The 27,012-nt window shown below is 43.2% G+C and overlaps 1 protein-coding gene across 3 annotated transcripts in view; it reads right to left on the bottom strand.

Annotated features, from left to right (window-relative positions):
* MAP4K3 (mitogen-activated protein kinase kinase kinase kinase 3) overlaps positions 1-27,006 on the bottom strand; it is a 142,923-nt gene extending 115,917 nt beyond the window's left edge. For 2 of the 3 annotated variants that reach the window (XM_019549060.1, XM_019549059.1), the window contains exons 1-3: positions 26,921-27,006; positions 11,924-11,981; positions 4,284-4,374 (exon numbers count right to left, since the gene is read on the bottom strand). In XM_019549060.1, the coding sequence (XP_019404605.1) occupies positions 4,284-4,339 (56 nt within the window). In that variant the 5' untranslated portion in view covers positions 4,340-4,374; positions 11,924-11,981; positions 26,921-27,006. Of the gene's footprint in view, positions 1-4,283; positions 4,375-11,923; positions 11,982-26,920 lie in introns of those variants that run through there. The other variant, XM_019549058.1, reaches the window with a different exon arrangement.
* Positions 27,007-27,012: the final 6 nt, after the last annotated feature.

Genomic DNA, 27,012 nt, shown 5'->3' on the forward strand with positions numbered 1-27,012 from the left:
TCCAAGTCACTGATGAAGATGTTGAACAGTGCGGGCCCGAGGACCGAGCCCTGCGGAACCCCACTGCCCACGTCCTTCCAGGTCATGGATCACCCCTACCACCTGGTAGCATCCAGTGAGTAGGGGCTTTTTTAAAATAGGGGCTTTTTTTTAAAACCACCAGGAACTAAGGCAGGTAGGGCAGCAGGCAGGGGTCCTCATATGGTCCCCTCCTCCCTCCCCCAGCTCCCCCTCCTCCATCCCCCTACTTACAAGCTCCAAGTCTGGCTCCAGCTCCCTGCTGCAGTGAGTGGGGACTGTCCAAATCAAAGCTCTCTGATCTTTTCGGACCTTTTTATTGATCCCCTGATTTGATTTGGATTCAGAGATTTGGACACTGAATCAGGCCGAATCTCCTCTGAATCGAATCAGCACGCAAAGCTTCACACAGCCCTACAAAGCATACTTGATTATGCAGGGGCCAGGTCGGGCTTTCTGGAAAGCATGTGCAATTCCTCCTACCTCAGATTTCCTTACTCCTATCCTAGACTTTCTTTTTCTTCTTTTTTTTTTTTTACATCCCCTTTCTATAAATTTTGATCACTGATAGAAATATTTTTTTTGTTGGTCTGCGAGTGTCAGGTGAAACTGACGTTTATCTGATTTTTTTATTGATGAAAATTGAGACCTGTCAAGCCTAATTATTTTTCTGTAGTAAAGTAAAAGCGAAAGCTATCAGAGGGCATTTTCTGAGGGGTGTCTGGAGTCAATCCAGGAGTGCCTCAAGTCTAAAAATGTTGAGAACCATTGCATTATATTCTTGACAGAAGGACCCTGAGCCCTGCAACTGATGGAGTGAGCTTGCTTAGGACAAAGCACATATGAAAGTGTTGTTAAAAATACATTCAATACACAACACTGTAAAAACTAGAATTAGTTCCATTTTCTGGATCCATTTCTTTTAGTGATAGACAAGATGCCAAACATGGCGGGGGGGGGGCGGGGAATTTTGTTTCCAGACAACAGAAAACCAAGACATTTCCGCAGTCCAATTAAGAAAGAACACCAACATCAATTTTGTCCTACGAATTCAGAGCTAAACCCCTCTTTTCTGAGTGCCCTCTCACAGCCTTTTTTAGGCCACACTAGATTTCCCAAGCCACTACTATTAGTCTCTTCTGCCTCCTTCTGCAAGGGACTTAACCTTCTCTTAAGAAGTGACAAGCTTTTTTGCCCGCTCTTATCTTTTCACACGGAAGTCTACAACAGCAGAGCCCAACAACCAAATTCATTCTGACAAAAAGTTAAGATGAAACTGAAGTTAAACGTGTATCAGAAGGTTACGGATATTAAAAAACCTCAAACCTTCTATGTAAAAGTGCTGAAGTTAAAAAAAAAGGCAATGATTATTAAATCCTAAGCAATACACAGCTAATTTAAAGGTAAAAGAAACCCAAATATTTAATAGTATGCAGTCACAGTTAAGGCTCTCAAAAAACTTCACTTTTTTCTGCATGATGATTAGCATGTAGTCTTGTTTCTTGAGTCCCTATTATGTGTAGAGTTCTCTTTCCTAGGATGCTCATCAATATGGTATGCTAATTTATTCTCATCACAAACTTTCAGCTCCCCTCTTAGATAGTGGGTGTTATCCTTGTTTACACAAGAAGAACAGATGTACAGGTTTTAAAGGTAAGCATTCACTAAGTTTGGGTACCCAATTTGAGACCCCCTCCCCCCCCAGCCTTGTTTTTCAGAACATTAAATAATCACCAGCGAATTGCCCATCAAGAATGATGAATTACCTTTCAAGAATGATGGGGGGGGGGGAGCACTGCCAGCCCTCACCCCACACTGCCACCACCTCCCAGGAGCAGGGGGGGATAGGGGGGAAAAGCAGAGGGGAGTGGGGGGGTGGGACATGCTCCTCCATGTCTGGCCCTGCTTCCCTATCAGAGTGGCAGCAGCACAGGATGGTGGGTGGTGGTGGCAGCTGTCACCATGTGTAAGCTTCCCCAGATGTGGGGGGAGCTGTCCCCAGATGTTCATTTAATGGCATGATGGGATATTATCCCCAGTCCCAACAACCAAATCTCCTTCCATGCAACATGCATGGCAGGAAGCTTGACACTGGGATAGGGAACAGATGCAAACTGGGATAGGGAACAGATCCAAATTGTGCCATCTCTACATGTCAGTGCAGGAGAAAAACCACAGTCCTAATCCTGGGCTTCCTCTGCACTGGCAAATTGAAGGCCACATGCCCAGAGCCCCCACATCAAGGCAGACAATTAGCTGATTGTCAGCCCCAGTGAGTTTAAGTGTTGCCCCTGCCAGGGATTTTAAACTTTGAGCCCAGCAGCGCTGGCAGGGCTGCCAAGCGCAGGGCATGAGAGGTTCCTGGTAGGGGGAGCCAAAAGGTTTCCCCACAGAACTTAAAACACCATGCCTGACAGTTCTGTCTCATTATTAATCACAGCATAAATGTAATATGTAGGAGGGCAGCCTAAGTCACTATTTGCGAAAATACTGGTATAAAGTGACTTGCCTAATATCATACAGGAATTGTGTGGCAGAAGTAGAAATGAAATCTTTCTTCCCAGGGCAGCATTAAATTCTATTTTACCCATGAAATTTACACTGTCACTACAAGTGGTCTCTTTCCCTTTAAATAATTTTACATAAAAATGTCATGGCTTTAAAATCTACCTTTACTCATGCAGGAACAGAAGTCAACATATTAAAACCATAACAATACTAAGGACAGAATTATCTATCACTAATGAGGAACTACAGCATGTTTATATGAAACATTTGCAATACATATACCCTAATGTAAATATATTTACTAAGATGGAATCAAGAAAACATTTAGAAAGAATTACTAAATTACTTGCTTTATTAAGTTTCTAAATACCAGGACTTCCTATGAAACACAGGCTTTTCATTAACATTGGAAACAGAAAAACATTACTTTCACTCGTGGAACAGGTCAAGAGAGAATTAAAGCAGCTATTTAATATTCCTTGAGTGGCACGTAAAACATTTATTACTATAAATATCTGAGTCCAGGATGACGTCAAATTTAAGATGACCTCCAATGGTTAGACCCAAGGCATGGGAAACGACACATTTGTTATAATTTTCCATATCTAGAATGTATTATTGGAGGGTCATCTTAAATTAGTCCTCTCCCACCACAGCAATGAAAAAGCAGCAGCAGCGGCAAGTGGACAGTCTGACCCCCACTATTTAACCCCCTTTGCCTGCCTCCCCCTTGGCGCTTTCCCCACCTGCTCCAGGCATAGGGGATGCCCCAGAGCCACTCCAGACCCATGATGGAAGGAGCAGTTGTGCAGGGTGCCTGGCTTAATTGGAGACAGAAGCAGCACTGTGCAGGTTCCTCCTTCCAGAGTCTGCTCCCTGCCTGGGTCCCCTCCCCACCACTCCACTAGCTGGAAACAAGCTGGAAAAAAGAATCTGCGCACTGCCATAACGTTCCCTGCAGTCCAAGGCATTAGAAGTCAGGAGCAGCTCTGGGGCTCCCCCCATGTTTGTGTCAGCTGGAAATCAGATTGCTCTGGCTAGGAACCATAGGGAGGTGGGCTTCCTGCACAGACACTCAACTTGGGACAGTAGCTGCAGCACACAGATACCTCCTTCCACCATCTGGTCTCTGTCCAGCTCTCCTCCTCCCAGCTTCCTTGCTTAACATGTAATCTTGGCTCTACTCCTCATTATGCTAGAAATTCACTTCTCTGCCTCTGACTTTCCTGCTACAAAGCTGGCCAATACTTTTTCACGTTAAATCTACTAAACTCTATGCAACTATTATTTGTAGCTATATATTATCTATATAGTTACAGTGAGTCTATATAGCTTTAGTGAAGATTATAATATAGATATCTTTTCAAATACTGGTAGAATACCAAGAGAATTTTAAATGTTACTTTGGCAAAACATCAGTAAAAATACCTGTGCACACACCCACTTCTTTACAAGTAGCATGCAGTTCCCCCTAGCCAATTCAGCACTATAATAATCCAGAGTTCATGAAATCACTATTTGCTTTCAAGGATATGACAATGGTGACATCCCTGAAGGAGCCAGTTAGGAGAAACAGACTATTTACAGAGAAATACCTCAGTAAACAGAGGCTGATGTTAAAGTAAATACAGAAAGAATATGAAAGCGTACTAGAAATCTGATAAATTCTGTTTTGCTCATGTACTGCTATGAATCTGCTTTTTAGTGAGGTACTATCTTAGGCATTTTGAAACGAGGAAAAGAAAATAAAGATATACCTGAGATAGCTGCCAAAATAAGCAACAATGTTTGGATGTTTACAGTCTTTCATCATAATGATTTCCTGCTGCACAACAGCAAAATCTTCCCCTGAAAAACAAAATGATTACGATTTTAATTGCTTTAATATCCCCCTCTCTTGAACTTGGCTTCTATTATTAAAACCAAGTGCTTTAGCAGTTATTAGACTTTGTACTTATCTGTTAAGTTATGTTCATGTAGATATGCACAGCACTTTGCAAACCAATATAAAGAACTACACAACAACAGATAACTGCACTCCCAGAATCAAAAGACTCCCAAGTCAGAATGATCAACTAGGGAACCATGGCTCATCTCTTTGGACAAAATGTGCCTCCTCTTTTGAATTAAATTATTCCTACCTCTTTCCATTTTTCCCTTGGCACCATACTGTGTTGGTTTCTAACATAAGTTCCTGAAATAACTCTAACAGGTCACTCAATAATCCAGTTCTTGAAACACAGAAAAACCTGTTTTTGTTAGCCACCATCTAGATCCACATTGGGTCACCCCCCTGAACTGAAAAAGTGCAACAGTGCATTACACTGGCCGTGCAACAAACCTAATGAGCACAGAAATATAGGGAGTAATGAGTTATGTTCAGGTTCGGCTCTAGTGCTGCTTTACCATTTACCTGAGCCTTGTTACCTTGAGCCTAAGTTATTCCAGTTTTTCCACTAGATTCCTACTTCCAGATTTGTAAATTTGGAAAAACCTGGTCAAAGTACAGAAATAGAAAGTTCTGCTATGTAAAGGGAGGGAGGGAAATAGGGGAAGAGAGTATGCTGGGATAGGAAAGAGACAAGATTTAGTTTAACCAGCTGAAAAAGATTAATTTCAGGTTCTATTTCACAATCCAGTCTTTAAGAAGTTTTGATTAAAATTCCTTAAAACAGATAAATAGTACGTGTATTTGGGAAAGGCTATTTTAAAAGGAATTATTTCATATTTGTTAAAATTATGAATTTGAAAAGTCTCCAGATTCATATTAAACCAATATAAGTGTTAGACTCTGATTAAATAAAATGGACATACTAAGAAAATGATCACATATGATTAGGAAGCTTTTTTTGTTTGTTTATTTGCTTTTAAGTGTGATCTTAGGCTCACCAAGGGAAAACAAAACTGGAAAAAGCTAAACAATTCAAAGACAACTTGTAGTGACTAGTTACAGCACAAGCCTTTCCATCAGAGCAATGTTACATATCATATTTTACTGTATTTTAGCATAGCTGAAAGAATTTTTCAAGCCAGGAGGCAGATTTTACAGGCTGTCCTTAGACATACAAAAACAGTACATTTAGTTTTTGATGTTTTAGTTGTAAGTTGTCACAACTTTAATACTATTTAAAGCAGTGGTCACCATCCTGGAGCCTCTTTTGGTTGATCCTGGGTTGGGGGAGAGCTGGGTGCGTGCATATTCCCCGCCCCCCCCGCAGGTCAATCTGTGGAGGAGGGAAGGGAAGGGGCAGGGGCCAGACTGAGGCCCCACACCATGAGCGACTGACCGTGTGATCAAGCCAGGAGCAGGGAAAGCTAAGTGGGGCCCCACCCAGCCTGGCCAGGTGGTGGGAGGATTGGAGTCCAGGGGGCTCCTCCAGAGGCACAGTGGGGCCCATCTCTGCAGGGGCAGAGGCAGCAGATGCAGCTCAGTGGAGGTGCGGGGACTCACTTGGGGGTGGACACAGCCCAGACAGGTCTGGGAAGATCTGGTCATCCAGAGGCATGTGGAGGGGGGCTTCTGCTGCTGGACTCAGGTCAGCAGAGGCCCCAGGGGCCCACTACCCACCACCTGCGCTTGGGGCACAGTAGACAGCCTGCAGCAGCAGCCACCTCATCCCAAGCACAGGTGGGGGGGTGGGGGCAAGGGTCGATCCCACTTCTGTGCCATGGCTGCGCTAAGCCGCGCCCACCCAGCACCCAGATGAACATGGCATTGGGCCCTGGCCCAACTGGGTCTGGGAGTCTCTGTGGTCCGGTGGGGAGGCGGCTCCCATCGCTGGGTGCAGCATGTCAGAGGCTTCGAGGGCCCATGCCCCGCTACCTTATGCTCCAAACACAGCAGGCAACCTGCAGCAGCAGCCGCCTTCTCCTGGAGCACAAGTGGAGGGGGAGACATGGACCAGTCCAGGGCCAGGGCTGTGCCCAGTGGCAGGAGCACACCCCCCCCACCCCCTTAAAACTGCAGAGACTTCCAGACCCAGCTGGGCTGGGGCCCGACACCACACTTATCTGGTTGGTGCGTGGGCGCGGCTCAGCGCAGCCGCAACATGGAAGTGGGATCAGGCCCCGGCCTGGCCTGGGACACTCTGCGGTCTGGAGCTGTGGGGCAGGGAGTGGGGCACAGTAGATCCTGGGGTGCTCTTTACTTGCAAAAAGTGATCTTCCCATCAGAAGATTGGAGACCACTGATTTAAAGAATGTAAGGGTTAATAAAACCAAATAGAGTATCAAAGACATTGCAGTAATGCCAACCAAATTAATTTCTGGAAATAGTAAACTTTTTAAATTTAGTCCTATAAATTACCATATTGATAGCAAACAGGTCTTCATTTTTAAAATTTGATATTCATATGTATTTCACAAAAAGTTTCAAACTATGGGTTGTAAGGTAACTTCAAGCTTCACTGTTTATTATTCATGGTACAAAACCATATGGAATTGTTTCTGCTTCATGAATTAAACCTTAATAATAAAAACAACAAATAAGAGCACTACTGATTTCCACACACAAATAAATGCATTTTAGTAAAAAAGAGCCATTCTCTAAATATCTGACTAGCCACTCCTAAACTCTAACACAGCATAAGCAGTTTTAAGTTATTTAACCTCTCAAACCAATCTGTAATAAGAGGCTATTAACTTTCTGAATATCAATGCTGTCCCTGTTAAGCAGGAAACCGTGCCTTTGTTCCATGTAGATTTGTTTATTACAACAGGCTTTATCTGGGACAAACAATGCCATTCTCCAGTCATGCATACGTACCTCTACAGAGTGGAAGACTGCTAAAACATATCATAAATGGGCCTCACTCCATGTAATGGTTGCTAAAAAAAAAAGTCACTGAAGTACCACATGACAGACATTTCATACCTGCATAGCACAGGAGCAAATTATCCCAAATTTAGTACCACCTCACTGATCTGGGCAACCATGCAGCTAATGTACACCCACAACACCCTATCCTTATGGTCAAGTTCAAAGCAGTTGGAAGGAAGAACATTTGTGTTGTCAAACTCTACCTACTAAAATTTGTTCCTCTGGATACCCAGCTGGCCAAACAGCTTGTGGACCATTATTTCCAATCTCACAGGCTACTTGCCTTTAAAAAAGGGATGTCTCCCCTTAGATGAGCAACCTTATGCACCCTCAGAGTACACAAATATTAAACAAGGAGTTGCTTTTGGGTGGCCAACAGGAAAGGATAGGCAGAAGGGTGTTTGAAGACTTGCTCATCACAGAAGACCTGATTTTAGTATAAATCACAGCATGGTGAAGAGAAGGAATGTGCCACTCCACACGAACTTGTTGTTAGGGTACTCAACCAAGCAGCAAGAGGCCTTGGCACATGGAGGTTTGAATGCCCAATATCCCACTTCACAGTTTGCTAATTACCAGGCTATGGCCTAGTGAAGGTGAGGATATTCTCCTTACCTTTTACTGAAGTTGGCTCATCAAAAGCACAAGAACAAGTAAGAAGGAGCCTGCCCCGGGATCTGGCCCCGTTATTTATACTTTTTACAAAATGAAAAACATATCAAAAGCCATCTTCACTGACTGCCTATCTTATATCCATACCAGGCCAGCCTCTGGCTTCTTTACTTTTCATTCCACCCAGGAAGAGCACACACCAACTGCAGAAACTTCCTAAGCCTGATGAAGGGTTTTTAAATCCAAAAGCTTGCTTAAAATCCTCTTCCAACTATTTAAGCTGGTCTAATAAAGATATCAGATTCACACAAAGCACCTTGTCTGCCTATATCAAAAGGACTGGAAGTAGAATTCATGGTCCTTTCCTCCCAAGAAGTGCCCTCCTCATTGGTCTAACAATGTCAGGTTTCCTCTGCCCTCATGATTCTTGCAGTCCTTTCAGCCCAGGGACACAGCTCCAAGAGGAAAAACCGTAAGATGCGCTGAGCATTGCTTAGCTCATAACCTCTAGCCAACTGGTTGGGGCACTCTCCCTGGAACTGGGAGATGTGAGTTCAAACCCACTCATGCCAAGGACAGCCTAAAACCCAGATCTCCCATTCTGTGAAATGTATGCCCTGTAAACTACTGGGCAAAAGCCAGGGGGATGCTTTTTTTTAAAAAACCCATGCATTGGGCATCATTCCCACCCCAAAGAATCAACAATTTAGAGAGAGTTTGGGCACTTCTCATACAGAACTGGACAGCAACACCAATTTTAGTAGAGTAAAGCATCTAGGTGGCTGTTACGACTCAGTTCTGAGCACACGGAGTAGCCCAATCTAATCCCCTGGGATCTGGGTTTTCCATTTCCCACGGAATAACAGAGAAAACCACAGGTTTTCCCATTAACCTGAGGAAAACATGGATTTCTCATTTTAACAGAGAAACCCGCAGCTTTTACAGTTTTGCAGCAAGTTCTCTGCAGGCTGGCAGAATTCCAGCCTTCAGGGGGCTGGGAGGAAGTGGGAGGAGGGCCGTCAGGTAGGGGGTGTCATGCGCATGTGTATGCACATGGCCACCAGGCAGCCTAGAAAGCAGCTCTCAGAGGTAAAGTCAGGGGGGGATTGAAGCCCCCATAAAGAGATGGGGAGGGAGTTGGGCAGGACTAGGGCTGGGGCTGCTGCCCAGCTGGGTGGTGTGTGGGACTTGGCACCCAGGGTTGCAGTGCATAGCCATAGGGCCCTGGCAGGGAGCAGGACAGGGTGGCACGTGTCTCACCCAGGAAGCAGTATGGATAGGGCCAGCTCCCTGCTGCTGTGCACACTCCCAGGATGCAGGGGGAAACCATGCCTCCCAGATCTGTGTGCAGGGTAGGCGTGAGCTCCCTGCTCTGCTGCCCTACCCTGGGGCCTCCACAACCCAGAGGGTGCAACTCAGTGCTGCAGGGCACAGCAGGGCTGTGCTGGGAAGCTGCTTGCCACTGCGAGCTCCATGCTGCCCTGCTGAGGTGTCTGCATATGCAGCAGCAGCAGCAGTGATGGTACAGGGTTTTGCCCCTCACTGCTACTGTGTGGGCAAGGGACAGGTTGCCAGGGCAGCATGAACCTCGCAGCAGTAAGCTTCCCTGCTGTTTCCTGAAGCACCAGGTTGCACCTGCTGGGCTGTGGAGGCCCTGGGGAAGGGCAGCAGGGTGGAAGCCCACCCTGCACACATCTGGGGTGGGAACAGGTCCCTCCTGGGCCCCCCAGGAGTACATGCCGTGGCAGGAAGCCCACCCCCGCCCAAGCCCACAGCAGGCAGGCTGCTGGTAGCAAAGGGGGAGCCAGGCTCTGCTCTGTTGCAGCAGCTGCAGCCGCAGCCTCTTGCTAGGGGCAGGGAGCTGTGGACCTGGGTCCTTGACCCTGTAGCCCTGGTAGCTGAGGGCACCTCCGGCAGGGCCAGAGGGGGACAGGGGGCTTGGGGTGGGGGTGGAGTGAGGGTCCTTTCATTTTAATCACAGATTGTGGGGTTTTTATTCAAAGAATTTGTGATTTTTTAATCTGGGGAAGGCAGGATCCCTGCTAATCACCTAAGTACTGTTTCAGGCCAAAAGGGAGGCATTAATCTAGGGACTTCAGTAATTTTATGGCTTCTAAGCAGGGTGAAATAAAATCATGCTTCATGATTTGGATGGCTAAATAAGCCAGTAAGTTCTAGCAAGAGATTGGCATTATTTAGAATTGAATTATACAAAACCTGGTCACTTGACTAATTGCCCATGAGGTTCTCCACTCCACAGGTCAGCCAAGAGCAAGGTCTTCCATTCCTTTTATTTAGAATATGAATCCAATACAAATCAATTAAAGGCCAAACCGAAGGATAGTGCATGCGTCTTCATAAAATTAAAAAAAAAAAATAGTACTGAACAATATGCTCCAAGAATATTTGCAATTTTACTAGTGTTTCATGAACATATCCCATCCAAGGCCATAAAACTACTAAACTGGTGTTCTACTTTGACTGAGACGTGTACATGGATGTGTTATGCACGTACAAATCAGATCTATTAAAATAAATACACATAAAAGAAATATGAAAATATATTATTTCCTCTTCTTGGCATATTTAGTTAATATTTAGAATATCTTTGCCTTTGGCTATGGAACTTGAAAACGGAAAGTGGAGACACCACACATCCAAAATTACAGCATTTGTTATATTCAGCAAATCATCATAAAGCTCTTGAGGACTGAAGAACACACAAATGTGAAGAGCTTCATTGAAATCACAACACAGATCCATTATACAAAGTGTGATTTAGTCCACATGTAGATTTTCAAGCAATGTGAAAGTCCTGGACCTTTCATTACATCTATTATTTCTTCTGTCTTCCACTTGTCTTCTCTCTTTTCTGTTTCATTATGTTCCTCATTTCTCTTATCCTGTACAAGTTTATTCTGTACAGGTTTGCACAACATACAAAAATAAGGTATTGAGTATTAATACTCAATACTTTCTTTAAGGAAAAAAAATGAAACGCCTTGGCTAAAGCCGAAGCTTCAGAATGTTTCAGAAAAAGATTAGAAATGTTCCAGCAGTTGTTGTTTGCTAATGTCCTATAAAAGTTATCTTAAGGCTGCACCATATTTTTCAAATAAGCAAATTGCAAATATTTGACAATATGTGCTAAAATGTAAGCCTGAAGGGTTTTATTATTTTGTTTTTAATAGAAAGATACCCGATACCTTTGACCCTCCACCATATCAGTCTTCTTAAGGTCCCTGGCAGATGTTAATATAATGGCACAACTGGGATCTGAGGAATTTTGTGGCATGGCAAGGATGCGTGATTTTTGGGACAGGGCATAAAATTCCTTAAATTCCAATCATATGATTGCCAGGACCCAGTTAGGATCCAGGGCTGCCTTCAACCTATTCTGGAGGTCACGCAGCAGGCAGCTGTGTCCCAGGCTCTGGAGCTCTCCTGTGCCCAATCCTTATGATCCAGCTGGAACAACTTCATGGCTGGTTTGCCATTTTATTGCACCATAAATTGGCTGAATGTATGGCACATGCAATTCACCACACAAATTTAACACCTTTAAGGACCCTAATACTTGTTGCATAGTGAAAATATGTGAAAGCTGTGCTTGTATCTTTCCATTATATGTAACCCAACATACCATGCCTCTCCTGCACCTTGGTATATTATGGAAAGACAGCAGTACCATAACTGGAACTAGCAATACAAAGAAACAGGAAAAGGAGCACTATAAGAGATTTACAATGTTCTTATACAATTATGTTTCTTTCAATTGTGTTTATTTTTCTGCTTGCAAGCATACATAAACTGAAGAGAGGCTGCATGGAATTAACTGTTATAAGAATACCTAAAGATCTCTCCTGGGAACTCTTCAAGGGAAAAAAAAGTGAATTTAACTGATTCAGTCAGACAGATTAAACAAAAATGAGCATGTCTAGTACACACCAAAAAAAATTTCCTTACCTGGTTCTAGTTTTATTACTTTAATCGCTGCTAGCTCACCAGTGTTAACATTCCGAGCCTATAAAAGGAGAAAAATTATTTACATATTGGATTACAATAGTAAGTGATACAGCCGTAACCTAATACTGTACAAAAACTTGCACTTACATTTCAAATCCCATTTATGATTAAATTTAAGTTTAGACATTTTCAGGTAAATTATTGTAATTAAATAATTTCATTGGCTTTATTAATATATTTTGATTAAATATGTATGGCTATACTGTTAATTAGTACTATAAAATTATTTAGAACCTTCCAAAAATACGATTCATATTTGTTTGATTACAGTAAGACAAATCTATGTTAGAACACAGTAGCTTAAAGCAGTCACCCATCAAAGAATAGTTTATCATAGTTTTTTCTCCTCCTTTCCCTGCCTTTTCAAACAGTAATCTCTAATTAATTCACAATTATACTAAACTAAATTAAGCCACCACATCCCAAAACGTATGAAAAGTAGCGTTGCAAAATTACACTTTGTTCCTCCTAGAACCTTTTCATGGTAAATTTAGTTTCCTTTGTAGTTAGAAAATCTAACAAAGACACTAAACAGTTAATTTGTGATGACATTTCAGAGTACACTCAAGATTCTTTGTGCAACAAACCTAAATTACATAGCAAAGTCCCTATTTTATGCTGTACTGGTACACTAAGTGTGACAAAATGAGAATTTAGACATTGCTTACAAAATATGGTGATTCTATAATTCAAGGGTTTTCAACCTTTTTCGACCACTGTACCCTCAGGTGGCCGGATGCAGAATAGCGTACCCTGAGTCACTGAGTGGGGGATGAGGGGTAGACTTCAATCAGGGGTGACAAGTGGTGGCAGCAGGCAGCCCTGCTCTTGCCCCACCCTGGCCCTGTTCCTGTGAGGCAGCAGCGTGGGGTGGCGGTGCTTTGTCCTCACCCAGCCCCGTGAACCCCTTGGGACCTTTCAAAGTACCCCCAGGGGTACACATACCCCCAGCTGACAACCCCTGCTATAATCTGTATGGTTTCCAAAGTGGGGAAGCATGGAGTAGGCAGCAGCAAATGCACTGCCTTGAAGGGAAGGAGGCTGCAGACCAGTTAACTCCTTTATTCCACTGCAATGTCTTCTGATCCCTCTCACCACACACATTATCGAGACTGCTACATGACAAGCCAGCCACACAAGAGGTTAGAAGTCTTTAAAAACAGTCTTTCCATGCCCCTCACCCCCACAAAAGACCATGCAGCTACCTAACTTAAGCAGCAATTAATCAATACTTTAATTCCATTAAAAATGGCAGCCCTCATGCCAAAGGGTTCCTTATGTTGAACACAGAAAGTAAAATTAAAATTTAAAAAGCCGATAAAATAAAAGCATGGCAATAATATTTTTTCTTCTTAAATAAAAATCTAGGACAGTGTTTAAAAGAATGTGATGGTACTTATCAATATTTTATGCACATCCAGAAGGTTTCCAGCCCCAGCAAGACATCTAATCTTAAACCTATATCTTGACAATTATGGTATTGTTCTATTATAACCACATTTTAAGGTTGTTTTAGGGAGAAAAAAAAATAACATCCTTTTCCCAACATATAAAGTTGATAACTAGACATACAAGACCATGAAACACTCTTGATCTCACAAAAATTCAACAGGAGAATTAAATAACCAAAGAGACTCCCAAAATATTAAATGCACTACAAATATTAAAATATAAGCTGCCCTGAAAAATATTTTACCATTAACTTTGTGAAAGCACAAAATACTACCTATCATATGGTAGAAAGCACTACCCTCTAACTGTACTGATTTGAGAACTGAGCTTGTAAACCAACGTTGGAACTGAAACATCAAAAGGAAAAAAGTAATAATCAAAGTACCAGGTAATCAAGACTAACCATGTCAATGGCAAAAACTAATAGTTTGGTCCACCTATATTTATATTTATTAAGGGAGTGCACATAATTAATATGCAGATAACTAATGTTTATTACAGTGTAAGTATATACGCATGTGTGTAATTAAATACATATGTATACATATATTTTTATTAAACAAACTTGTACATGCACATGTTGCATAAGTGTACAGTACACAGACACACACTGTATAAATGCATAATTTTCTTAACTGCATAGCACAATGCCAGTTCCAATTTGATACCTACTGTGTACTCTGTAATAAACATGCTATCTGTATATCAGTTACATGCAAAAACTGCTTTAGCAGCTGTACTCTCTTGATAGGTGAAACCATTTCCAGGCTTCCAGGTCCTCAACTTCAAGGCTGCTATTAGAGGCATAAGATGCCCTTCCTAAACAAGGGAATGAACCTGAACGAGGTCAAAAAGCTTAGCGCAAGCAGTTTTTTGTAGTTAATGAGCACTGCGTACTTTGACGTCGGTGAAGTCGGTAGACTTATCCAATATTCTATGCAACTAAAATGTGGGCATCATCATTAAACCCAGTAGCACTCAACCTTTTGGTTCCATAGGTGATATGAGTGGGGTTGGGACAGTCCACAGGCCACATCAGGCCCTGTGCACCAGGATCAGGCTCCAAGGCCCAGCACTGCCCCTACACTGCCCCACACTTGGGGAGTGGGCCCTGGAGCCTGCTGCTGCCCCCCCTCCCACCCCTGCACCCCAGGATTGGTCCTCCAGAGGCCCCCCTTTCCATAGGAATTGGTGTCCAAGGGCCTGGCAGTGCCCCCTCCCAACCCACTCCATTGCGATTAGGCCCTAGCACTGCCGCTGCCTGGCCACAGGCACCAGGACTGGGCAGCCAAGGCAGCATGCAGGGCCTGGGCCTTCCCATGGGTCTGAAAATTTATCAACACTCTCCTGCCACCAAATTTCTAGACCTGTGTGGAGCCTCATGGGCCAGATGACATGGGGTAATGGGCCAGATATGGCACATAGACCAGGGGTTCAGCACCCCTGATTTAATCTTTCCATCTCTGGGTTTCTACCTTAGGGATTCCCAGTACCTGGACTTTAAACTTCTCAATGCTCTGTGATATGGGTACTTTTTGGCACTGACAGAAGTCACAAGTAGTAGTTACAAGATAAAGTTTTGCTATCAGATAGTTACATAACTAGGACCTGAAGTCTGTGTGAATCCCAGAATACCAGTAGATAAAACAGACTTTCTGTTGGGGAATGAATGATTGTATTCTTTTGCAACCTGTCCTGGAAATCCTTATCTTATGTAGATACCATAACAGCAGGATCTTCAAAAGTGATCGTAAGCTGGACCAACATAACTGTGTGCTGAAGAAAAAGGCAAAATGATTTTGCGTATGAGGATCTGGGTCACACCCTTAACTTCTGGTGGTAGTAGAAGGGGAAAAAAGGAAAGGAAAACATGTAAAATTCAAATAACTGGCCTTGACTCCATGTATTTCTTCAGCTTCTCTATTTCATTAGAGACAGAATATTAGTGAAGAAAAAGGATACTGACTTTTGAGTTATGCATATCAATCCAAAAAAAAAAAAAAAAATCACTGGACAATAAGAATGGAAATTATTTTAAATGTGATACCACCTGATGCTGCTAGGCCAGAGATCAGCAACCTGTGTCATGTGGACTGTATCTGGTCCACAAAACCTTTGAACAGGCCATGGACGTGAGGCTCTGGCTGCTGGAACAAACACCAGCTGCAGGCACTCACCACCAGTACACAAGTGGTGGTAGCAGAGTCTTAGTGCCTGCCCACTGCCTCCCATCCAGGGTGGGTCATTCTGGCCCACCGCCAGAAAATGTTGCCCACCCCTGCTGACAGGCAATGGTGCAAGCCCTGTTTTGGTGCAATCAGTACTAACTGGATATTCAATGCCACATGTTCCCAAGTGGATATAAAAGATAAAATGCTCAATACTAAAACCATTGGCAGAAATGTAGAGACTCTGGGTAGAATTGTATTTTCTTTCATGTGCATAAATAGCAGTTTTCTAGACGTGTGTGGCCTTTTTTTGATGCTTAGGCAGTGCGGTCACACAAGCATGCGGGTAGACTTGAGCATGCACAGTAGGCTATACACTAACTGGTCTACATCAGCATACCCATTTTGGACACATACCTAGGTCTAAGACAAGAAAATGAAGCTGGCCAGAAACTCATGACTAATGGGTAGTGACCTACACAATTTGTGATGTAGAAACTGCAAAATCCACAAAAAAAAAAAGTTACTAAAAATAAAATGCTGACTCCCCAGCAGTTCTCATGGCTGCTGCGGCCAGGCCTCACAGCCTGCTGGGAGGTGGGGGAGGGAGGAAGCTACCAGCACAAAGGGGAGCAGCCAAAATGGTGACTGCCTCCTCCTCCCACTGCCACTGATTGGCCAAGAGGGCTCTCTTTCATGCAGCCCCACCCGTCTCAAAAATCAGCAGCAAGGGGCAGGGCCACATGTCAGACAGCCCTCTTGGTCAATCACTAGTGAGGGGTGGGGCCACATGACTGATAGCCCTCATCTAATGAATGTTGAGGGGTGGGGCCACCAGAGCCCCGCCACAATAAGCTCATGAAAATACCGGCCAGTGCGGCAAATCGGCTTGTGAAATCGGCCACCTGCCTCCTCGATTTCAGAAGATCCCCACTAATGGGTGTTAGATAGAAGACAAATCTCTCATATTGTAGCTGCAATAGCTAAGTAGGCTAAAGGCCTGGGGTTCAAAGCTCCCTTTGTCCAGAAGAGTTTTGAACTGTGGCACTGACCTCCTAGCACTGTGCTCTAACTACCGAACTGTAGGTTAGGCATTAACCATTCCCCTCTCCAGTGCTCCTTTTAAAGTCACAAGAAACACGTGGGGCCAGGGGAAGAGAATAAACCAAAAGGGTTATGACTTGGTGAGACAATTACTGGCTTGGAAGGGAGCAAGCCTTGGATTCTAACCTGCACTTTTATTCCCAAGACTGCAGAAATTTCCATGCTGCATTGTTCTCCATCCATTTTGTACAACAACTATTAAATGCAAGAGGCAGGGGCTCAGTCTTCAAAAGGAGTACTGGAGAAGGGACTAAATAACGGTTAACTTGTGGTGTGGTGGTTAGACCACCATGCTATGATATCTGAGACGTAAAGATTCACACCCTCTGGCTGAGAGAAGCCTAGAACTCGAATCTCTGGCTTCCTAAGCAAGTGCCACAACCACTCAACCATTAGGACTCCTCTCCCCTTTCCTACATTTTTCCAGGTCTTAGACTCAGGTACATGCACACACACCTAGCTACTGTGTAACCTACAGCACATCCTCAGTCTACACACACATGCTTATATATCCACAGTTGAATTGCTACCTGCACCTAAAAGGCTGGAAAACTAACAATTAAATACACAAAGGAAAACAGAATTCTACCATTACATTCCAAAACTGGAAAACAGGCAATTCCAAAGGACTTCAGGATAAAACTGGCCTGACAGAGGAAATAATGAGTGAAATAATACGGAGGATGCCAGGAAACTTTCCTGACTGTGACTTCACAGGCCTCTTAAGTTTAGAGAAGCTCTGCAATATCTGCACTAAGACCAAAGATGGCAGAATGGCTGGCAGAAATCTCAAAACAAGTCTAACTGATCATGACAAAGATGCATACACATTTTAGAGTCATATGCAGCAGTGATAAAAGACAAAGAAAAGATGCACCGATAAAGATTTTTTGGGTTGATACCGAAGGCTGATTATTGACAAGCCATACTGGCTGATACCAATCCAATTGCCAATATGCAGCCCGGCAGCTTAAAGAGTAGTGTCGAGCTGGTGTGTCTGTTGGGGGAAAGGGGCATGGAGAGGGCAGACTGAGGCCCCCATGGTGAGGGAGGGAGTAGGGCTTGGGCAGGGGCGAACACTGCCTAGGTAGGGCAGGGCACAGGATGGAGCTGGTAGCTTGTCCAGGGAGTGCAGGCGGTAGGGGCAGTTCCTGCCACTGCATGCACCCCCAGGGGAGGCATAGGGGGCATGTGCCCCCTAGATCTGTGCACAGGCCTTTTAGGTGCAGGTAGCAATTCAACTGTGGATATATAAGCACGTGTGTGTAGACTGAGCATGTGCTATAGGTTACACAGTAGGGTGCCTGCTGTGCGCTCAGGAGCTGCACTTGGGCTGGGAGGGGCGGGCAGCAGCGGTGCTGGGAGGGGGAATTATAGGTGGGTACAGCAGTGGCACTAGCCCCCCTGTAGTTCCCCTCCCAGTGCTGCCACCACCCACCCTGCCTGGCCTGAACACAGCTGCCACGAAAAGCCCAGTGCAGCCCCCAAGCACAAGTGCACGGTGGTCAGCCCACCCTCGCCCTGTGCACAGATCTGGGGGGCACATGCCCTCCATGCTTCCCCTGTGGGTCCGTGCAGCAGTGGGAGCTGCCCCCCCAGGCAAGCCACCAGCTCCATCCCACACCCCACCCCACCCTGGCTGGGCAGTCCTTGTGCTTGTGCTTGCCCCTGCCCCAGCCCCACTCCCTCCCTCACCATGGGGGCCTCGATCTGCCCCTACCATGCCCCTTCCCTCCCCCATGCCTCTTCCCCCCCACAGTTTTACCAGTCAGATACTGTTCTCCAAGATGCCTGGCTGTGTTCCTGGCTGCTTGCATGCTGCAGCTGCACATATGCACATACCATTTATCAATGACATTATTGGCCACATCAGCCAAAAAAAGCCGACAGCTGGGGCCGATGTATCAGTGCACCTCTAATTGTTGCATCTACTGCTGCATCTGCAAAGACTCAGTTAGCAAATTAGTTTGGGGTGGTGGATGCCTTAGTAAATCCAATCTGGCTGTATTCTGTGATTAATCTGAATTCCTTCCATTGCAAGAAAATTTCTCACCTTTCCAGGTAAGATGGCAAAGAACCGATCAAAACTGTGGGCAGAATAATGCGTTCTTACTGGCTTGAGTCTTGTCAATTGTTTCTCTCTGGGGCAGTAAAGGTTATGAAACTTTCTGCACTCCAGAGCAATATCCTTCCTGACTCAGGAAAGTAGTGTGGAAGAACGAGACCAACTTCACTGCAGTCTGTCAATCCTGAAGGAGAGCAAATTGCCAGTTTCCTATTAAGAAGCATGCACATGGCCTTTGCTTAAGAAACCATAAGTTATTGACAGAAATCTAAGGTGGGGGGGGAGGCGGCGGCGAACGGGACAGTACACATTTAACTTTTCAAGTTATTTAAGATTACTGAAGATGTTGTCACAACCAAGTACCTAATTGCCAGAAAATTTACTGATCCTTGTGAATATTCATATAGCATAAAGTAGGTCTATACTACCAGCCTCTACACCAAGGAAAGGACACTGATTGCAATATTGAAACATATTCAGAATGGCCAAGATAAGATAAGCAACAAAGTCTAAAATGATAATAGAGTTGGCTACTCAGAAATACGCTAGTCAAATGGTCCAGGCAGACAAAGTTTAAAGAAATAATTTCTTAATTTAGATTAGTGCTTCTTAAAACAGTTAATTCAAGAATAGCCTCTCTCATTATCTTTAGATTATTCCTTTCAGCAGCTGGGCCACAAAGACTTAACACAATATAATTAGACTCAACATCTTCTGAGATGAGGTACAGAAACCCCCCCCCAAAGAAAACGAATCTTCTGAGATGAGTTACAGAACCCCCCCCAAAGAAAACAAATACCCCCCCCGAAACAAACAAACAAACAAACAGATACTGACATCATTTTAAAGTCATATTTCAAAAAAATGAGGAGGCTAGTAAAAAATAAATCCCTAAAGTTAAAAGTAAAGGAAGGGCCATGAATACATCTTAAAGAAACAATAATCTCAGACAGCACACATACCTACCTCTAAACAAAAAAGAAAGTAGTACACAAATCTGCTTTATGACAATGTCTGAGTGCATATTCAAGAGAACTAGAAATCTTTTGAAATATGGGTATCTAACCTTAGTGAAGCTGACAAACAAGAGCATGAATAACAGTGAACAATATCTCAGAAGTAAATCAGGAGGGATAAAATGGAGATTAAAGAGCAATTAAACATATTAAACAAGAAATATTTCAAAAGCAGGAAACCTTAAAAGGAATGGATAGATCACCACAGCTTAAAAAGAGTGATGAAGGAAGATGAATTATGCCAATAATGATGAGAAAGCAATTTTCTGTTTACAGCATTCATCAGAGGCTTGTTTTTCCCTCCCTGGTAACAGAGATGAGGTACTCTCAGAAACCAAGATGCCTTTGAGAACAATACAACAGACACAGTTACTACACTGGAAGACAACATCTTATGAATTATCATGATTGTCTGAATGTCAGAAAAACAGAAGATAAGGGAGATCAGACTTTCAAATAACTATAAAGACTTCAGTAGGTATATAAAAAGTATTGTTGCTAATCAAAAGCTGGCCAAGAGACAGGAAACAGGAAAAATAAATGGTCAACATTCATCATGATGAAAGATTAATGAGTGCATCTATGTTCATGTTGCTAATTTATTATCAATCTGTTGGGCAGTGATACAGCAAAATTTGCAGATGACAGTTATTTTAGCTAGCCAAGTCCATCAAGGATTATAAAGAACTTCAGTGGGTTCTAACCAAACTGGATTAAATGGGCACAATGGCTGCTTACAGGCACGAAAAAATAAATACCAACAGCACTTAATTTTCAGCTCGGCACACCCCTGCACCAAAAACAGCACATGCCTAGCAGAAGCATCGCGTTAGTTTGACCCAGCTCATTCAATGTCTGTATAGATCGTGCGCTTCAGCAGGGCTGTTTGGTACTTGTATCTAATAGCTGAATTAGCTAAATACGCCAAAAAGCCCCGCTGAAGTGCCCAACCTATACAAACACTGGGAAGCTGGGTCAAACTAATGGGTTTCCTATTTCAGGAAAGTCCTGTTTGGTTTTTTCCCTCATGTCTGTCAGCAGCCAGTGACAGCAAGTGAAGTTTAAGGTTTATAAATGCAAAGTACAAGATTTTCACCAAAATAAGTAGAACTACCCATTTGCCCAACAGGGGTTTTAAATTAAATTTATAAACTAAAAAATGGGACTTGGATACTACTGCTCAAGTAATACCCCAGTTCTACATGCAGCCAGAACCAAAAAAAGGAAACAAGATGTTAAGATGAAGGAGGAATGGTTAGCAAAAAATCAAAACTATAGTATCAGTATATAAATCAATAATGCGGCCTCATCCGTTATACTGTGCGCAGTCAATACCACCCAACTGAAATAAGATCCTGCAAAATTACAGTGCATTCAGGAAGGATAATGGAGATCTCAAACAGAAAGACTGGGATTGCTTACCTGAGGAAAGGGATAAAACATGGGGAAATGATAAAGATATATTAAGAATGAATAGTACAGAGCTACTGATTAGGGCCTTCTTTTTTCTCTGCCTCATAAGAAAAGATATAAAGAAGTTCAACAGCACTGAGCAAAAGCAAATTCAATAGCAAGAAAGGAAATACATTTTTTACACAGGTACAATTTACCAAAGAACTAGTTGCCTCTTGAAACTGCTGAGGCCAAATCCTTGGAGAAGTTCAAAGAGACTGGTCATTTTTTGAGAGGGGCAGGATTTTTTGGGGCAATGTCTTTTATTGGACCAACTGAACTGATGAAAAATGCCTTATATTCAAAAGCTTGTCTAACTTTATCTCAAGCATGTAGTTGGTCCACTAAAAGACATCATGAAAAAGTCCTGTCTCTCAATTCCTGGATGCATGTAGCTACAACATCACTCTGACATAACTATTTTCTGGACAGAAAAATTATAGTAATTAATGTGTAACAAATTTAGAGTTACATTGAAATCTGCATTTCAGGGCTTAAGACAATCTCTAAATATCAGAAATACAAATAAAAACTTTTTTTGGTTGTCAGAAAAGTGGGAACATGTGAAATAAAGGGGGGAATGTTTGTTGCAAGTTGCTTACTGAAACATATAAGTAGGCACACATGAAGTAATTATCTAAGGCTTCATTACAATCATGGTAATTTAATTTCTTTCCTGCATTTCAAACTAGTGCCTCTTTGAATTTCCAAGTCTACCATTTTTCAAAGGGCTGGATGCACACTTTCACTACAATTTGAAAAGCAAAACAAAACACTTTGTTGCAATGGGGGTCAACCTTCTTGGCGGAAATACCACAAGTTAACACCTCATCTTGTTGGGGTGCCATTCTGATCACATTCCCCTGCTTAATCTGCTGCTCTGCTTTCCGCTCCCTGTCTTATCTGCCACTCTACTGCTTGTCATCTTCCTGATCTGTCACATGCCACTCACAAAGGCTGCCCATGCCACTTGTAGCACTGGTGCTGCAGGCTGCCCAACCCTACTCTAGTCCAAGGAATATGGCAGAAATGAAGTTTTGTAAATCTTCCATGCTTTTAACATGCTTAAACAAACACATATGCGGAGTAGATTTTTTTCCCTGTAAAGACATTCCACAGAGAAGAAATCATTAAATTCAAGAGATATTCACTGCCTGCAACCAGATAAGACAGAACAGTTCATTTGTTTTTTCACCGAGGACAAATCATTAATTTCTCCTTTACACCTATGCTCACCATTACTCATGATGAGATTTCTACAGAAGTAAACCCAAGAACAAAGTATCCACGATAACAAAATTATGCAGCGGCAAAAGTAGTTTCCACCCTGGTAACAGGTGTCAGGTTGCAGAATTGGGACTTTGGCAGGCAAGGCTTCCAGTTAAACAAGAATTCTTATGGCAAAGCTATCTGCAACGAGAAAAGCAATCTTCATGTAGTAAACTAAAATAGGGAATTATTTGGATAGAAAGGTAGGTTTTAAGAGATACAAAGCTAAATTATTAAGTGGAAACCAAAATATTTTAAATTAAATCTTTCATGGGACTGTCAAACACTGTCCAAAAACATCTCTCTGAAACACAGCTCTACTCTAAAAAGACTATAAAAATGCTAACTTACTCATTAGATATGTTTTGGATAAGGTAGTCGTACTTGCTGTCTCTAGTGACAAAATTAAGTCATTACACATTCTTTCTTTCTGGAGAACATATACAAACTTCCAAACACAGGTCTAAATCAGTTATGTCAATGTAAACCATGCAGGCTATACAGCTTCACTGGCGAGAGACTATTTCTCATTCCTCTCAAATCATTATCAAAAACATTTTATTGTTGTTAGCAATGGTACATAGAATGAAGGAATCCAGATTGATTTTCATATTCTAAAATGAGTTTGCATGCCCACTACTCAAAAAAAAAAAAAAAATTCTCCCTCCCCTACCACCATGCACATTTACAGGACCAACATGGAACTTCAGGTTGCCATTTCTACAGTCATTCCATATCACTCCATTAACATTGTCTCCAAGATGGGCCCGCAACACTTTCCTGAAGGTGACCGATGCAAGACAACCAAGAACAAACTGTGTAAGCCTCACATCACCTGACTTAGCACATTTCTGGATACCAGCTAAATAACAGAATTCACCCAAATGACAACAAGATCTTACTGTATTGACCCACTTCCTTCCCTCCCACCCCCAAGCTTTTCAGCTTCTCCTTAGCTCTGTTCATGCCACCTGTTCCTATTTTCTATTATAACATCTGCAGGGCAGGAACTCCATCTGTTTCACAACTATACTGTCTCTGTAGCTTACCTGGTTATAAGTCTAACTACAAAGAATCAAGGAAGTAGATGCTGTGCCTCCACCACTTTGCCAAGAAGCAGGTTATTGTGAGGTCAGCATTTAGTAAGAGTCAACAAAAGGAGACTGCCTTCTTATTAAGGTGGAAGTCTCTAGTGCTACCAAGCAAACAACTCCCTATACTTCTATAACCACAAGTAATGTTAGTAAAATTTGTGGTAATAGCCTGATGCTCTCCCCAAGGACATTCAGCTCTTCAGTGTACTCAGCCACCTGAAATTTCAATATAGCTGAGGTACCAGATTTCTCCTCCAAAAAAGTTCTCTCTCTAAGAATATCGATAGCAATGCAGTCTAACAGCATGGTAGACAGGATGTATAAGACTAACCACCTGTAAAATATTTAGTACTTGATAGCAATAAAATCTCTCTCCTAACCAGTCACAAAATAAGATCCATAAAGCTCTTCATAACACAAATGATACCATAATATCAGGAGCATCATCATTGTAACAGCAAGTCTCTGTCTGGCATTTCAACAGCCACAGGAAAATATCACCTGGAGACCAGAAAAACCCAAGAAGATACAGCATATAAAAAAAGGACAATTAAAAACAGCATATTTATGACTGTAGATAAAATCCCAACAAGGCACTATCAGAAAGATCCATGAGCTTTACAGTAGTGCTGTCTTGGTGACATCTGACACGCACAAAAAAATCAGCTGTTGTGCATCATTTTAGGCCAATTTAATAAATTACACTCCTCCATGGAAGGACCTGGGGCAAGAGCTGACTTCTAAATGAAGACAATGGCTCCATGAGGAGAAAGTTGCACTTCTCCTCATACCCCTAGCAACATCAATCCACAAGCCAGATCTTGAACATGCTCACCTCTGTCTAAATCAAACCTACACAGATCAACAAATATAACGGCAACATAACATACCCTACTGTTAATATGCCCACCCAAAATATTACAGTCTGAAGTGAATGAGACCAATGAGCCTGGGCAGCCCAATACCAAGAGGTGTAACAAAACAGGGAACCTATACAATATGATGCACCCCAATTCAACCATATTCTGGAATTTCCTTGCAAAGTGTGGGCAAACAAATTTGGAAATCAATTTCTATATATGTCCAAACCCTCTGCTCTTAATATTTAAGATGTTCAAGGCAAGACCTCCATCCATCACAACAGGAATGTCAACTGACTATCAGTATCCAACAGAACTAAGTAACTTTAAGATTAGGTTCAGCCAATATGCTAATCCCAAAAAAATTCAGTAAGACTTTACAGGTTTCCTATACATCTTGTTATTAAAATGTCAATGTTCCATTCCAAAGTCTGAGATAGGTTCCTTTAAATTTAAAGCAACTGATCCATATTTGTTATTTAATTTACAAGCACCGTAACACCACCTACAGAAAGTGGAAAACATCTGATCAAGAAAAAAAAATCACTACTGTCAATAAGACACTTTCAAATTTGTCTTAAAGCAGCACTAGGGGAAAAAGCTCAACCCTGTTCAAAATGACAAGCTAAGGGAAAACCCAAACATTAAACTTTAAAATTTACAATACATAAGGAAACTAAGGAGCAGGGGCAAAAGGGGGTGACCCCCCCCCGCAAAAAAACACCAAGCATCTTTTTAGAGGTACTGTTAAAAGCAGAGAATCTGGTGAAGAGGGCCCAGAAACATTTTTGTTAAATATTTTTGTGAAATCAGAGTTAACCAAGTAAGATTTCCCACACAAACCATGATGTGGTTTTGAAGTAAATCCATTCAAACCAAGACATGGTTTGCACATATTCACTTAAAAACAAAACCAAACCTAAGGTGAAATCAGTGTTCCTGTCTCACAACAGAACCTCAAAGTGTGGAAAACTGGAAAGGGTTAGTTAACCTGTTCTACCTTAAAAGAAAGTCAGCATTTTAACAACAACAACAAAGAAAATACTTAAGAAAATTAAGACATGCACATATAAGGTATTAAAGACAGTAGCTTTTTCCCATATGAATGCCAATATGCTGAAATAAGGAAACTACATGTAATACTACTTGGTCAAATGGGTACCACACTGCATCCTCAGGCTTTGTGCTGGAGACAAAATGGTAGTATTTACTAGGGAGGACTAAGACACTAATTTAGCAAGTTCCTTATTGTACCTTTAATGCAGCAGACTTAAAATCTGTCTGGTTACTGCTGCTTTAAACATGCTCTTTCTTCCTAAGTCACTGTAATGTCTGGAGTGGTGGGGAGGGGAAAGACTTTGCTACTTGGGGTGGGGAAGGGAAGAAGTTTGCTACTTGTAATGGTCACATTCTTCAAAGCAATGCATCAGGAAGCCTGAACCAAGCTTTTCCCGACTTCCTAGTATTTGCATTCTGGCTCTCGGGTCTCATATGCTGACAGCATACAAGGAATGAGAAGCACTATTAAACAGCAGCGATGAAACCTCATATGACAATCAATGGAATAGGTTAAATTAGAGGTGGGCAAGTTCAAGATCTGGCTTGTGGATTGATGTTGCTGGGAGGATTAGGATAGACCACTTTTTCTAGCTGCAGGCTGGAATGACCCACCCCAGGTCAGATGGGAGTGGACAGGAGGCCACCTGTCCTTGCAGTGCCAGGGGAAAGTGCCTGCAGGTGAAACTCCAAGTCTGTGGGCTGGGTCCAGCTGTTTGACTGCCTGAATCTGGCCTGCGAGTCTTCGGGGCACCTAATTGCTGAAATTTTGTCCAGGGCCCAGCTAAGGGATCTTCACATCACACCAGCTGCGGTTCCAAAGCCGATGTAACTGTGAGTCCCTTCTATCAATCTGCTCCTTGCCTGAGCACCACAGTCTAGGGAGGGAAATCATATTTTTCCTACTTTCCAGCACCCCCCCCAGCGTGAACACCACCAACATCAGCAAGTCACCTCCGCGGTCCCTTCCCCCATTCAGATCTGAAGTGGTGGCAGACAACACAAAAAGGAGAAACAGTTTCAAGTTGCAGCAAGGGAAGTTTAGGTTAAATATGAGGAAAAACTCTCTCACAAGGTGGGTCGTGCAGCCCCAGAACAGGTTACCCAGAGAGGCGGGGGGGTCCCTATCCCTGGGGACTTTCAAGACTCGACCAGACAAAGCCCTGGCTGGGATGACACGGTTGCTGTGAGCAGGGGGCTGGACTAGGCGGATGCTCCTACGACCTGCCCCTATCCAGGGCCCGACGCTCGCCGAGGCCTCCAGGGCGGGTGAGGCGGGGCGGGGCTGTCACGGGAGCTGGGACGTGGCTGCGCCGCCGTCCCCCCCCCGACCGACCGACCGACCGACCGACCGGTCGGGCCGAGCCGGGCCGCACCTCCTGGCCCCGTCCCCGTCCCCACCTTGTAGACGTCACCATAGGTGCCGCTGCCGATGCGCTGGATGAGCTCGAAGTCCTCCTGCGGGTTCCGCCGGGACAGGTCGCACACCCGCC

The sequence above is a fragment of the Crocodylus porosus genome, unplaced genomic scaffold (assembly GCF_001723895.1).
Source record: "Crocodylus porosus isolate Cpor-Errol unplaced genomic scaffold, CroPor_comp1, whole genome shotgun sequence".
Classification (NCBI taxonomy): Eukaryota; Metazoa; Chordata; order Crocodylia; family Crocodylidae; genus Crocodylus; species Crocodylus porosus.